This window comes from Anabrus simplex, chromosome 8 (genome assembly GCF_040414725.1).
Source record: "Anabrus simplex isolate iqAnaSimp1 chromosome 8, ASM4041472v1, whole genome shotgun sequence".
Taxonomy (NCBI): domain Eukaryota; kingdom Metazoa; phylum Arthropoda; class Insecta; order Orthoptera; family Tettigoniidae; genus Anabrus; species Anabrus simplex.
In genome coordinates this window covers 154552649-154566360 of record NC_090272.1, presented here as the reverse complement: position 1 = coordinate 154566360, position 13712 = coordinate 154552649, and the positions used below count along the sequence as shown (strand labels likewise).

At 35.8% G+C, this 13712-nt stretch overlaps 1 protein-coding gene across 2 annotated transcripts in view; it reads left to right on the top strand.

Moving 5' to 3' along the window:
• Positions 1-13712, top strand: part of LOC136878909 (probable elongation factor 1-delta) — a 184427-nt gene that overhangs the window by 35366 nt on the left and 135349 nt on the right. The window contains exon 2 of one of the 2 annotated variants that reach the window (XM_067152508.2): positions 1958-2041. The exons of the other annotated variant lie outside the window; for it this stretch is intronic. Coding sequence (XP_067008609.2) covers positions 1958-2041 — 84 coding nt within the window. The remainder of the gene's footprint in view (positions 1-1957; positions 2042-13712) is intronic. 2 annotated transcript variants of the gene reach the window in all.

Here is a 13712-nt window from a genome sequence, read left to right as displayed (position 1 = left end):
CAGCAGTGATTACATGCAATTACATGCAATTGAGCCATTTAGTCCATAGAAATCTGATTTGTTGCACGCACCTCCAATGGACGCGCCATTGAGCCTAGCCCACTCTGCACACACAACACGACGGAATACCACACCAACGTTCCTATCAGACGTGTCAGTAGCTACTGTAGGTTGCTCCGCATTGTCCACGGTCACGAGACACAGCGAGCTCTCGCTTCAAGCTAGTGTAACTTTTTGATTCGCCCTCATATTTCTATTTTATGGTTGAATTGTTTTATATTATCATATACAGAAAGTAAAACATATGCTTCATTAATTATTTGAAAATTTCTCATAGTCTTCTGCAAACAGAAAGAGATTTGATTTTGTGAAAAAAGTAAGAAACAAAATTTAAGGCAATATATGTTCTCTTTGTAAATAATTGAAGATAATTTGTGCTGAAATACTGTAATGTGGGTATGCAATTGTACGCACTGCAGTGACCACTCCATTTTTAATATGGCATTCACTTTGCAATAGAATTTACTGTAATTTTTTGGGGTGTAAAGTTAAAAAGAAAATTTCATACCGACGTTCTGTGTTAACCAATAATGCACCTTTCTTGTATGAGTCCCCATCAACCAAGAAAGCTTGAATTTTTTTAATTGGTCAGCAAACACTTTCTTGGAAATAAACATTTTCTAATTTAATATGAAACCAGATCAATAGATTGAGGGGAATGCATAACACCATAATTAGTGTGACTGGTTAGATGGGGTGTTCTGCTAACAGCATTTTATACTGCCTATCTGTTCTTGCATGAGCTTTTGCATCTTTGTCCATCAGTGGTTTTGATGTTAACATCAGTTTTTTCTTTCACTGCAAAAAATTTAAGTGCAGAGCTTTCACAATATAGACCCTAATTTGGCTAAACTGAAATATTGTATTGTTAAAGAAGTGTTGTGTTTAAAAAGTATATCTCAGAGGCATGCATTTTAACATGTGATTTCCTTGCTGCAGAAAAATTACTTTTAAGATGTATACTGTATGTTAGAAAGAAATCCTTGTATTGCAGTTAGCTTCAGTACTTTAAAATTCTCAACTATGAGCAAGATTCAGTCTTTGAGATTGATATCGTAACTATTGACAAGGTTTTGGAGGCCACCCTATCTTTCAGGCATTTATATTCAGTGGACGTCCTCTTAAACAGACGATCCGATTAATGTTTCTTTGCCACGATTGCGAAGGCCTGTGTCCTACCCTGCCCTGCTGACTGACAGTATCCATTTGTTTAATATTGTCATCTTCAGTAGTGGATGGACTATTATAGTGATTGTAAAATGAGTGTCAGGAAAAGAAAACGTAACATTTTAACAATCCAGCAGAAACTTTATGCGTTAGTACATTTGAAATAAAGTCGAACCTGTGCAATTAATTTGTAATGAATTCGGAGTCACTTGTGCTTTTAGTGTCGGGAGTGCCTGAGGACATGTTTGGCTCATAGAAAGCTACTTGATAGACCCCTCTATTTTAATATTGTCAGATTAGCCAGTCAGTTTATGTAAGGGTCCAGTCCCAAGCAGGCTGGTTAAGAGGTCATCCACTGTTTTCCCATTTTATGATGTTGTTTTTATATTATCAAATACAGATAAACAGCATATGTTTCAGTAATTACTTGCAATTTTCTCATTGTCTTCCGTAAACAGAAAGGGATTATAGTTTTCATGCATGCCCCTCTTATTTGACCTGCTCATTTATTGATGGAAAGGTATTCATAATTAACAAACTCCATAACATTGCCTTTTCATGTAATGCATGGCTTTAAAAAAATGATAGCATTTTAGTTGTTTGCCTTTGACATGTTTTTTGTCAAATCATTAAAAATATTTTCACTAAGTGTGCTGTGATTATACTGGTGATGTTAATAGGTAGCTGATTTGTGTGTTATGTAACAGTGTTCTCTTTCTCTCTGGTGTAGGGATCACCTAACACTCCTCTCAAAAACTCATTGGCTGGAGAGGTAGCAAAGGCACGGCAACATATAAAAAATTCACTAGAATGTGTGAGTAAATTTGCATCTCGTTGGTGGGTAAACATTGCTATGAAAATACTTCAGTGAAACCTTTGAAGCTGAAAGCTTCAGCTTTTTATTTAACTTGAACTTTTGTAATGTCCGAAGCCATCTGTATTGTCATGCAAGTTATTTGTATTTGATCTTTCAGTTTGTTGCTCTTATTGCTTCATGTAACTTTATGCATCATTTATAGTTTGTTCATACTTTTCTAAGTATGTAATGTTCAACCCTGATAAGGTTTCACTGTAGTAGCTTGATGTCTAAATAACATATGGTCTAAGGTTGTGGAAGTTTCTTTGGAATCAAAAAATCATTCCTGGCTGGAGTAATTGATCTTTTAACTTGATGTAAGTGACTCAAGCCTTTTTGGAAGATATTTTTAAAGGTACTTTTGTATTTATATAGTTGTTACATTAATAAGAGATAATCTGCTTGACAGTTCTGAGATATCCTCCTGATAAATAGGTTTAAAATGCTGCAAGAATTAAGAAATGATTGAACACACAGTTTGAAAGTTGAAAAAACTAAGAATTTCCTGTAGGTATTTGGGATAAAAATTATGGTTCCTTGATATGTTAGATGTGGGTGGGATGTACTATTTGTCATTTTATTATCTCTATAAACTTACCCAGATAGGGCCTCTCAGATAACAAAGTTGGCTAAGAAAATTTTATATTTGGTTAATAAATTTTGGTAAATAGGTTAAATGTATGTGTTGGCTTGACTGAATAGGTCTGGTTCAAGGGGAAGGGTAGAAATTCATTTCAAGTGGCTATGGATCTAAGAGAAACCATAATTTGCAAACAAAAAAAACAAAAAAAAAAACAAAAACAAAAAAAAGTATATTTCCTGATAGTAAGGGACTGTAGACTCAATAGATTTTTCAGTGTTAACCTTATAGGGATGATTAATATGTGCTTCAAATTGCATTGCACAATAAGGCCAATGGTGAAAGTGTTTGGGAAGTCCGATTGAGTAACGAGTGTATGGATCAAACTTCAGTCTTCAGATAGTCTATGGACGATTTCTGTTGTTTTTTCCCAAAACTCTTGAGCATTTGAGTTTCTGATGTTATGTCAGATATGACAGTTTCCCATAAGGGACAAGATCCCAGTGAGCAAGTTTTCAACAGAAGCTCTCAGGTTAAAGGCTTTTATTGGCCAAAAATATTGTACCATATTGCTGATGATACATACGAAAGTACGGAAACAAATCCAGAATAAAAACAGGTGATGCATGATAATGGGATTTTAATACTATCAATGTCAAAGGGTAGAGAAAGTTCCACCTATTCAATACCATGAAATTAATAACATGGAATTTTAATAGACATAACATGTGAATTGTGAAAAAGTATAACAGCTGGTTTTTAGCCAGTTTACTGTTTTTTGGGGATGGCTTTATGTGCTCTATAATGTGCATGGATAGTGTTTGATGAATACATGGGAGGATTTCCCAGTAGAGACTGTAGAGAAGGGAAAGATGATGGGTTACCCATAGGAGTATAGAATATCCAGTGCAAAATTGTAAGTATGGGTTAACAGTGCAAGTTGATAAAAAATGTAGGATTGTATGTTTCTGAACAGGACTGGGATTCCTGTGTAAATAAATTTTTGTATTTTCATTAGCAGCAGTTAAAATATTGTCATATGTTTACGAATTAGGATATTTGGATTGATTTAAGACTGATTTTATTTTACATGTATTTGGGCCTACATAATTTAATGTTTTACTTTAAATATGTTCCATATTTTATAGTTTCATATTTATTCCAATTAATCATTTAAAATTTATTTTAATATATGGAAGCATAAACCTGGAAGGAGAATAGCTGTAGTTATGTAGAAGAAATAATCTTTTTCATTAAAAATACATTCTTCAAAGAAAAAAAGCAATACAGTATAGCTGGTATAGCAGGTGCAGGACAATTATTGACTATATCGTCATTAACAGTGTAGGGGGCAGATACATAGACATTATCAAGGTCACTCCTTGTGAAAGTATGGACAGTGTCCACTGTGTCCATACAGTGCTGGTTTTGAACTTCAATTACACGACTAGCAAAACTTGGAAAAATATCAAGAAAACACCTAGGGTCAAGATGTGGAAATTGGAAGAAGTTTCAGGAAAGAAATCATGCAAGATAAGAATCCAACAAAGCCTGCTGTTGGAAGTTACTAACACAGAGGGGAAAATGGAAGACTTTCAAAGAAACATTTGAGAGGAAACTAAAAACCTGTGTGGAATTACAAGTTCAGTCAAGAGGGAACCAAAGGAAGAAGGGACTAGACAAGGAAAAACAAAAGCAGGGGCAAGAATGCAATGACCAAGAAATTGTGTGACTCAAGAAATATACAGGGCCAAGAAACTTGCTGTTAAGAACATGTATAGTAAGAGAAGAAATGGAACTACTTTGCAGACAGACTTAAAGAGAACAGTAGAGGAAACATTCAAATTGTTTATATTGTAGTGAAGAACAAGAGAAGTAATCAAGAAGCCATAAAGGCAATAAAACGGGATGATGGAATTTTGATGTGAGATGAGGGGGGAAAAAAATCAGGGAAGCGCTCAAGATCTACTTCAGCAAGCTACTGAACAGGGGTACAGAGACTGTAATAATAGACAGAGAAGAGCCAAGTTGAGACACTGAACCAGCAATTGGTCACAGAGGTGGAAATTTAGGTGCTCAACAGCATAAGGAAAGGGAAGGCAGTAGGCATTGACAAACTGAATGTGTATGTACTGCAAGCAGCAGGAATTCCAGCAACCTATTTGTTGTACAGCCTGCTCAATGTAATATAGTGAGAGAATTGGAAGAAGCGCATAATTATCTTCAAGAACAGAAGTAGACGTAAATGCACCAACTATTGTGGTATAATGCTGCTGTCTCACGGTCTGAAAATATTGGAAAACATCACAGAGAACAGAATTAGAGATATTGTCTATCCATTTCTAGAGGAAGAACAGTATAGTTTTAGGCCAGCAAGGGCATTTACAGACCTTATCTTTGCAGTTAGGAGGCTGATGGACATACCGAAAAGCCTCTGTTTTTAGTATTTTGAGGCCTTTGGAAAGCCTACGACAGTTTACAGGGGAAATGAATTTGGCAGTGCACGAATGAACTGTAGGTGCAAGGCAGCCTCATAGACAAAGTGAAGATGATGTACACAGCTGTGTTTGAGTAAGAGGTGGTTTTTTGGACTGGTTTGAAATGAAGAGAGGAGTGCAGCAAGGCAGTCTGTTGTCACCTCTTCTGTTCATCGTGATGGATGTCATAATGAAGTTACTAAATAAAATGATGTTTAAACCTACAAGCCTTCATATTTGTAAATGATGTTACCATCTGGAGTGAATTAGAAGAGAAATTGGAAGAGACTGCGAAGCTGGTGTAATGAGTTTTAAGAGCTACATCTTAAACATCAGCAAAACAAAGAGTGGTGATGACTGTGCAGAAGGAAGTAGATGAACCAGTTGTCATGCTCAGTGAAGCAAAGCTGGGCAGTGTCCTGGGATTAAAGTACTTGGGCAACATTGTCTCAAAAGGTAACCTTGCAAAACGGAAGGTGAACAACTGAATCAACAAGGCAACACAATTCTGCCATCAAGTAAGATGACAGATGGGGGATAAATTGGTACCTCTGAAAACAAAAATGTTATGCTGCAAGTCTTATTATACACTGATTTGTACATACAGCCTTGAAACCACCATAACTAGCAATAGGAATACAGTAGAACCTCGATAATTCGAAATCGGTTAATTCAAAATCCCATGTAATTCGAAGAAGCTCTCGTTCCCGGAAACATGAGATACAGTTTTGCATGTTATTTAAATTGTTTAATTCGAAATACGGATAATTCGTAATTCGAAGTACAATGTCGGCCCCATTACCGAAATTCGGACTTTTAATTCGAAACTGCCTTTACATTTTAAAACAGTATGTTACAGAGTAATTTCAACTCAAAATTTATCCGCGTCATAATAGAACGCGTGTTCCGGAACGTGGAGAGGGGTAGCTTTCCGCACTTACACTCACTTCGGTAAGTCTACAGTGCGCTTCATGATTGCCAAGTTGAATGAAATCGGAATTCTTTTGTATTCAACCTTTTAAGGAACGCCGTAATATCACGCAACAGGCAGTGTGCGGGAAAACAGAATGCGTGAACACTGGCGTTGCCGACAGTTGACGAAAAAGCGTGGCTCATATAATAAATTCGTAGACACCGAACAATACTATCATTGCCGATGAAACTGCATTGCTTTATTTTAATGCGAGCCCAAATGGTCTTATGGTTTTAAAGGAGAAAATGCCAGCCGGGGAATTGTACAAGGGTCGGGGATGGGGGTCATTGTAGTGCGTTGCAATTGCAATGCACATGGAAGCTAGAAACTTTATCCCCTCGTCATAGAAAAGTTTGATAAGCTACAATGTTTTAAGGGCGTCGGGCACTTTCCATCCCAGTACAAAGCATCTAAAAATGCAAACAGTACAGATGTCCAAAAAATAATGTATTTGCACAGGGGAACCATCATAATTTATGCTCGTCTTTGAATTGTGTGTTGTTTTTTTTTCGTTGCGTGAGGTTATGTTCGTCAGTGATTTATCCAAGTGCATTATTTGAACATTGTAAATGCACCTTGTTGGATACATTTCGGAAATAGTTTTTCCATGGCATTGGAAAGGTTTAAACTGTGAATCGAGGTGATTGCATGTATTAATGGGTCTTAGAATTCTTTGTGACGCGGCATGTGTTTACATTTCTAAAGTACGAGAGAAGTGCCATGGCGGGAAATCGTACAAGGATCGAGTCATAGGAAAGTTTGATTTTAAGGGCATCGGGTACTTTCTGTGTAAATACAAGGCATCTAAAATGCATACAGTATAGTACTCCAATGAATAAAGCACTTGCACATGGGAGCCAGCATAGATTTCTCCTCGTCTTTGAATCATGCTTTTCTTTTCTTTTTTTTTCTTTCTTTCGTTGCGTGAGGTTATATTTGCCAGTGCGATATGCAAGTGCATTATTTGAATAGTGTAAATGCACATTTTTGGATAAATTTTGGAAATATTTCTTTTTTCATGGCATTTGAAAGGTATAAACTGTGAATCAAGGTTAACTGCATGCAGTAACGGGCCTTAGAATATTTCGTAACGCGGCAAGGGTTGGTACTTCTGAATTGCGAATTGGCGGTTAATTCGAAATCACGTAACTCAAAGTCTGATTTTTGAGTCCCAACGACTTTGAATTAACGAGGTTTTACTGTACTTTCAACTCTCTTGATGCCAGGTGGTAGTGCGAGCCCCCGCCCTTTAAATTGCCAGAGCCGATCTGGTCAGCCTTTAACAATCCAGTCGGAAGTTGCCAGAGCCGATTACATCGGCCGGCTTAAAATTATGTGATATACATAATTTTGAGGCAACCTATAGTGACGTGCATTCTTTTGTTACTATCTGTAGTAAAGGGGCTACATGTTATTGTGTGCTTGACCTTGCTTTTGCAGTTCTAAGAGGGTGTTATAGATTTCACAGGAGTCATTTCCTGTGTTTACAAATACCGCTAACCGGTCAGTAAGAGATTGCTCCTTGCAGTGAGTGGATTTCTGACAGCAAGATGGCAAGTTGTTCACGTGATATTTTTTCAGCGGGGATTGACGACGATAAATTAATGCAGTATTTGGAACAATGCGAATTTAACGTGGATGATTTATCGGATAGCAATAGGGAATTTAGTTCAGAGAGTAGCAGCGAAATTATACCGGACACGTACGCAGAATCACCGCAGCTAAAGAAGAGACGCTTAATTGTTTCTAACGGCACTAAATCTACTCTGAATATGGTGGTAGATGTTATTAGTGATAACGAAAATGATGATGATGTCTCTGGAGAATATTTTGTGGAAATTTGTTCCAATGAACCCGAACACATTCCTCAACCTCCTGTCTATTTCAAGGAACTTCTTGGACCTAAACATGCCCCACCGCCTGATTCTCCACCTATATCATATTTCAATTTACTTTTCACTTTCTCTCTGCTAAACCTTATAGTGGCGATGACCTCGATGTTAGTCCCCTTTAAACAACAAGCATCAAACCTTATAGTCACATATAGTCCTCTATCATTACGTAAATGCCGGTCTCCATGGGCCAAGTGTAACGTGCCTACCTCTCACCCGGAGGTCATGGGTTCGATTCCCGCCCAGGTCAAGAAATTTCACCTGGTTCTGAGGGTTCATTCGAGGTTCACTCAATCTAAGTGACCCTAAGTGATTGCAGTTGAGGAGATATCTGAGGGTGAGAGGGCGACCCCGGTCTAGAAAACCAAGCATAATTACTTAGAGGATCCGTCTCGCTGACCATGACGCACCTCGTAAACTGCAGTTATCCAAACTGAGCAGCGGTCACTTAGTAGGCCAAAGGAAATCAGGGCTTTAGTGCCATAGATTTCTTAATTACGTATATTCTGTTGTATTATAAAATTATTTTTCAAATGGATACTACAGCCGGAAATGAGAAAATGACTTTTCTTAAAACAAGAACTATAATATCAGCTAATTACTTTTTACTCATTTAATAATTCAGAATTATTTTTATACTGTGTTGTCCGCACGTAGAAAATTTCTTGTCGGTGCTTGCCATACATCGATATATAAACGCAAATTTTATCGGTGAGTAAAATTGTCTTGTTTTTACTAGTGACATATGTTTGAATTTTTATTTTTTATGTTTTTATTTTTCTCGTTCAAATTAGTTATTCGATAGAATTGTATTTAGAAATACATTATACATAATTACGTATATTATTTTGTATTATAAATGATTTTTTCAAAGTAGATATTGAGAGAGAAAATGCGAAAAATATTTTTCTCTTCCTAAAAATAAACGTTATCGACAACTATAAATCAACAATAAAACGTTTTTGACTCTTTATATCACTCTAAACCAGTTGTTTATTCTACGTAATCGATATGTGGAAAATTTCATGCCGGTATTTGCTATACACCGGTAGATATGTGAATTTTAAAATACATGTATTTCTATACACCGGTAGATATATGCGAATTTTAAAATACATGTATTTCCACTGAAAACGGCCTGGCCCTTTATAGTAGCAGAGTGGAGGCGGAGCTCTGGCCTCTTCCAGCTGATGGTGAGCGGCCGACCAGATCGGCTCCTGGCTCCAAGAGGGTTAAACTCCTGGCAGCTTAAATGAAATTCCTTTGCACCATGATATAGAAGACCAGAAAGGAGAGTATCAGGAAGGAGAAAATTACAGAAGTGGAAACAGGATATTTTCTCCTTAACAAAATCCAGGAATCCAGACTTAAGTGAAAGGGATGCCAGTGAACAGAACTGCAAAGTGGCAATTTGAAAGAGGGATGGAAGAAAGTTAACCTGTGGGAAGAAAACAGAAGAAAGTGGATGTACTGCGGAGAGGACATGATTGTGACAAGTTAGTGGAAGAAGAGTGGTACAAGGACAGGGTGAGATGTAGGGGATTCATACAGTACACCACACTCAGGTGATGAGGTGTATGATGATGCATCAAAATTTCAAAGCTGAATTCTGGTATTTCTATGAAATGTGGAATGCAATCTGTTGTATGCACATAATGTTCCTTCTTGGCTTTCGCCTAATCACACAAGCCACTGTGACCCATAAGTATGAAAACTTCTACAGATTTTTATTAATTTTTAATTTTATTTTTTTACATTATATTTAAGTTAACCATTTTTATTAGAAATTTCATTCATAGTTGATTCTATATTTTGAAGTCCTTATGCATGTCACTCAAAACAAGAATGAGCCTTTGGTAATGTATGTTCCTCACACAGGCTTAATTTTAATTATAATCAAATTATAATTCATCCTGGATGTACATACAACCTTGTGGTTACCCATTCAGTTGTTTCTGAGAAAAGTGTACCTGCAGGGAACTTGCACAATACCATGCACTCACTCTTTGAGCGATTGTAGATATTGAGCCATTTTTATTGCATAAAATCCTAGCCCTTATGTTCTTATGTATATTCTTTATAAGAATTTCTTATCCTTTTCCTGTTTATAATAGTTTTGACAATCAATTACTCCAACCACTAATATCTCTCTATTTATTTATTTAATTACTAGCAAATGTACCCATGCTTCGCTACGGTATTCTATATTGTATACAGGCATTACTGTACATTCAGTGAATAAGATTTTTTAAATTGCATGTCTCTTATAACGTTATCCAGAAACAACAGGGGGAGGTTCCCATATGTTGTTTCCAATGTAAAATGAGATTTGTGGAGTTGTGATAACGGCAGACTCACTTGCCTACTACCATTCACAATCATGTACATTTTCATTATAATGGGAGGCCCCATTACCTAATGCGCGGCCTGTCGATTTTGGGGAGTTTTCGTTAAAATTGCAGGCGCCCTTTTCTACTTCCAGACAGATTAAAGTTGAGGAGTTTTTATAATAGCAGGCACCTTCCCTACTACCAGCCAAAATTGAGTTGTGCGGTTATCATTATAATCTCCAAGTTTACACAAGGAGTAATTTTAATACCACTTATTCAATACAATTTATAAATAATAAAGAATAAATTGTATTGAATAAGTGTTATTAAAATTACTCCTTGTGTAAATTTTGTGATTAGCTATTTTTCAATACAGAATGATGATGAGAATAATGGTTTGTAATATCATTATAATGACAGGCACCTTTTCTTAATGACAGTCACACAGTATAGTATTTTAGTAGCAAGGCCACTATGCCTAATGCCAGTCACCTTTTAGATGGGTAAAGTTGTTTATAATGGCGGGCACACTTGCCTTCTCCCAAACATGATCGGTTAGGGGAGTTTTGAACAAAATTGCATGCTCCCCTGACTTCTGCCAAGTCAAATCGAGAAGGGAATTATTAATTACAATGGTAGTCCCTCCTTACTAACGCTAGTAACAAAGGAGCTGGAGAGGGATCGTATTCCTACTGACAGTCAATGTCGATGTGGAGAGTAATGATTACAATAGCAAACGCCCTCCTGCTGAGAGTCACTATCGATGTAAAATATTAATTATAATGGCAAACACACCATTTCCACATCAATACAAATTGACTTCAATGAATATACAGTATATAGATCGAAATACAAAGTATAATAATAAAGTTTTATTATGAATCCACCTGTTCAATACATTATAATGTTGTCACATTTAAAATAACTTCATTAGTTAAAAAGTTATATATGGGACATGTTTCGCTCCCGTATAGAGCATCATCAGCCAAATCTGAATCTCAAATAATTGTTATTTACGTAAATAATGACTTGAGAACTATTAGAATATTTTTGACAAACTTAAAACTTATTCTATTAGAATATCATAAAATATAAAATCTTTGTATACATGGCTTAATTACATGTGCTTAATAGGAAGATACATTAAAATTATGCCAGAGAGAGTACTAAAATATAAAATAAAATAAATATATATATATCATGTCCAAAATCTTAGAAAGACGTGAAAATCAATCTTAGGAGCTAAATTTGAGGATTTTCTTGGCAATGAGATCTGGTAAAAAAGTTATTTATCCCTTGTGGATAAGAGTCTATAAAGATTCAAATTTATTGTCAATTTGATGATTGAACTTGTAACAGGGTAAATGTTGGTCTTCAAGAAATTTAAATGCTTGTTGTCATATGACCTCCGCGAATGCTGTTGAAAAGATATGTTCTTATAGATGTCAATGACCGTTCGTTGAACTAATAGATTTGATAAGGATGATTGAAAGGGACGTAAATCAACGTTTGTATTGAAAGCTGCTGCTTGGTTTATCTTGTTGAATGTCTGTAACAAGAAAAGGAATCTTGTAAGTAATCGGAATTTGTGTTGCTAGTTATGAGTGTGCTTCTAGAAACTTCACTTACCCCTCCAATTGCTGTTTGTCGGTTTGGTGTTGTCCGAGGTTATGTGGTGACTGTCTGTTCTGTGTCTACTCCTTGTGTTGTAAGAGTGAGGTGGTGGGGGTTGAGGGGAGGGAGTAGGGGTAGGAGGAGAAATGTTTGTGGGTGTGGTTTTGGAAGGGGAATGTCTGGTAGGAGCGCAGGGAGGGGTTGAGTTCTTTAATGTTGGATGATTATTAGTTGTTTTGGGAATGAAAACTTTGGCAAAATTACTTTTTTCTAGATTAAGCGTCTTTTTAATAGTTTCGGTAATTGTTCGTGTAACGGATTTCTTATTTCAATTTCGTCATTTAAATTTTTTTCTTTATTGAAATACTGGTCTAAGTGGATATAAATATTTTCTAATTCTGCCATTAGTTTACCTTTTTCTATCTTCTTTTTAATTTTTAGGTCTTTCTCTACGGTTGTAAATTGGTGGCCTGACTCTCTCATGTGAACACTCATCGCAGAATGTTTGTTGTGCTTTGTAGCATTAACGTGTTCTAAGTATCTTGTGAGAAAGTTACGGCCAGTTTGGCCAACATATGAACATTTACATTCTACACATGTTAATCTATAGATGCCAGAACTTAGATAAGGGTTATTGTTGGAATTTATACTATTGTGGTTGAAAAAAATGTTTCTGTTTGTATTTTGTGTTTTGAATGCTACATTCACATCTCGTTTTTTGATAGGATTAGTTATTTGAAAAATGGCTGGATTGGTGAATGTAAATGTTGCGAATTTGGACTGCTTAGTTTTTTCGGGAGTAAGATTAGTTACTAACTTTTGTTTTACTTTATTGATGATCCGATTGACTATATATATTTTATATCCATTAATTGAGGCCAGATCTTTTATAAAATTCAGTTCCTTTTTTAAGTTACTCTCTGAAAGGGGGATTTTGAAAGCTCTATAAACTAAACTGTAAAAAGCCACCTGTTTATGTGATTTTGGGTGAAGAGAATCATTTTTTATCGTTAGAGGAGCGTATGATGGTTTTCTAAATATTTGAAATTCAAATCTATCTCTTATTTGTGTTACATTAATATCCAGGAAGTTTATTGAGTTGTTAGTTTCATCTTCTTTCGTGAATTTTATATTTGGGTCAATATTATGTAAGAAATTTAGGATTTTTTCAGTATCATTTTTTTGGCTATCTATTATGAACAAAGGTGTCGTCTACATACCTGATCCAAAGGCAAAGTCCATTTATTTTTGTGTTTATTTTGTTTTGCTCCAAATGATCCATATATATGTCTGCCAGTATGCCCGACGTGGGGTCTCCCATTGCTAGGCATGTTTGATGGTAAATCTTTTTTTTATTAAATGTGAAGTAATTATTGTTTAATACAAATTTCAGTAGGTTTACGAATTCATCTATTTCACATCTACTTAATTTACTGTATGTAAGGAGATTGTGTTTGATGATGTTGATGGTTTCTTTAACCGGTATAGTTGGATACATGTCGGTTACGTCGAATGAAACCATTTTATGTTGTGGTTGTAAATTGAATTTTCCTAGTTTATTACAAAATTCTATTGAATTTTTGATTGTCGATTCGTTGTTAAATTTGTAATGTCTTTTGAGGAAATAGTGTATAAATTTGGATGTTTTATACGTGGGACTATTTCTACTGTTTATTATAGGACGTATGGGTACGTTGGGTTTATGTAATTTGGGCAATGCCCTAGCTGTTGGTAACTTTGGATTCATATTTATCATTTTTTGG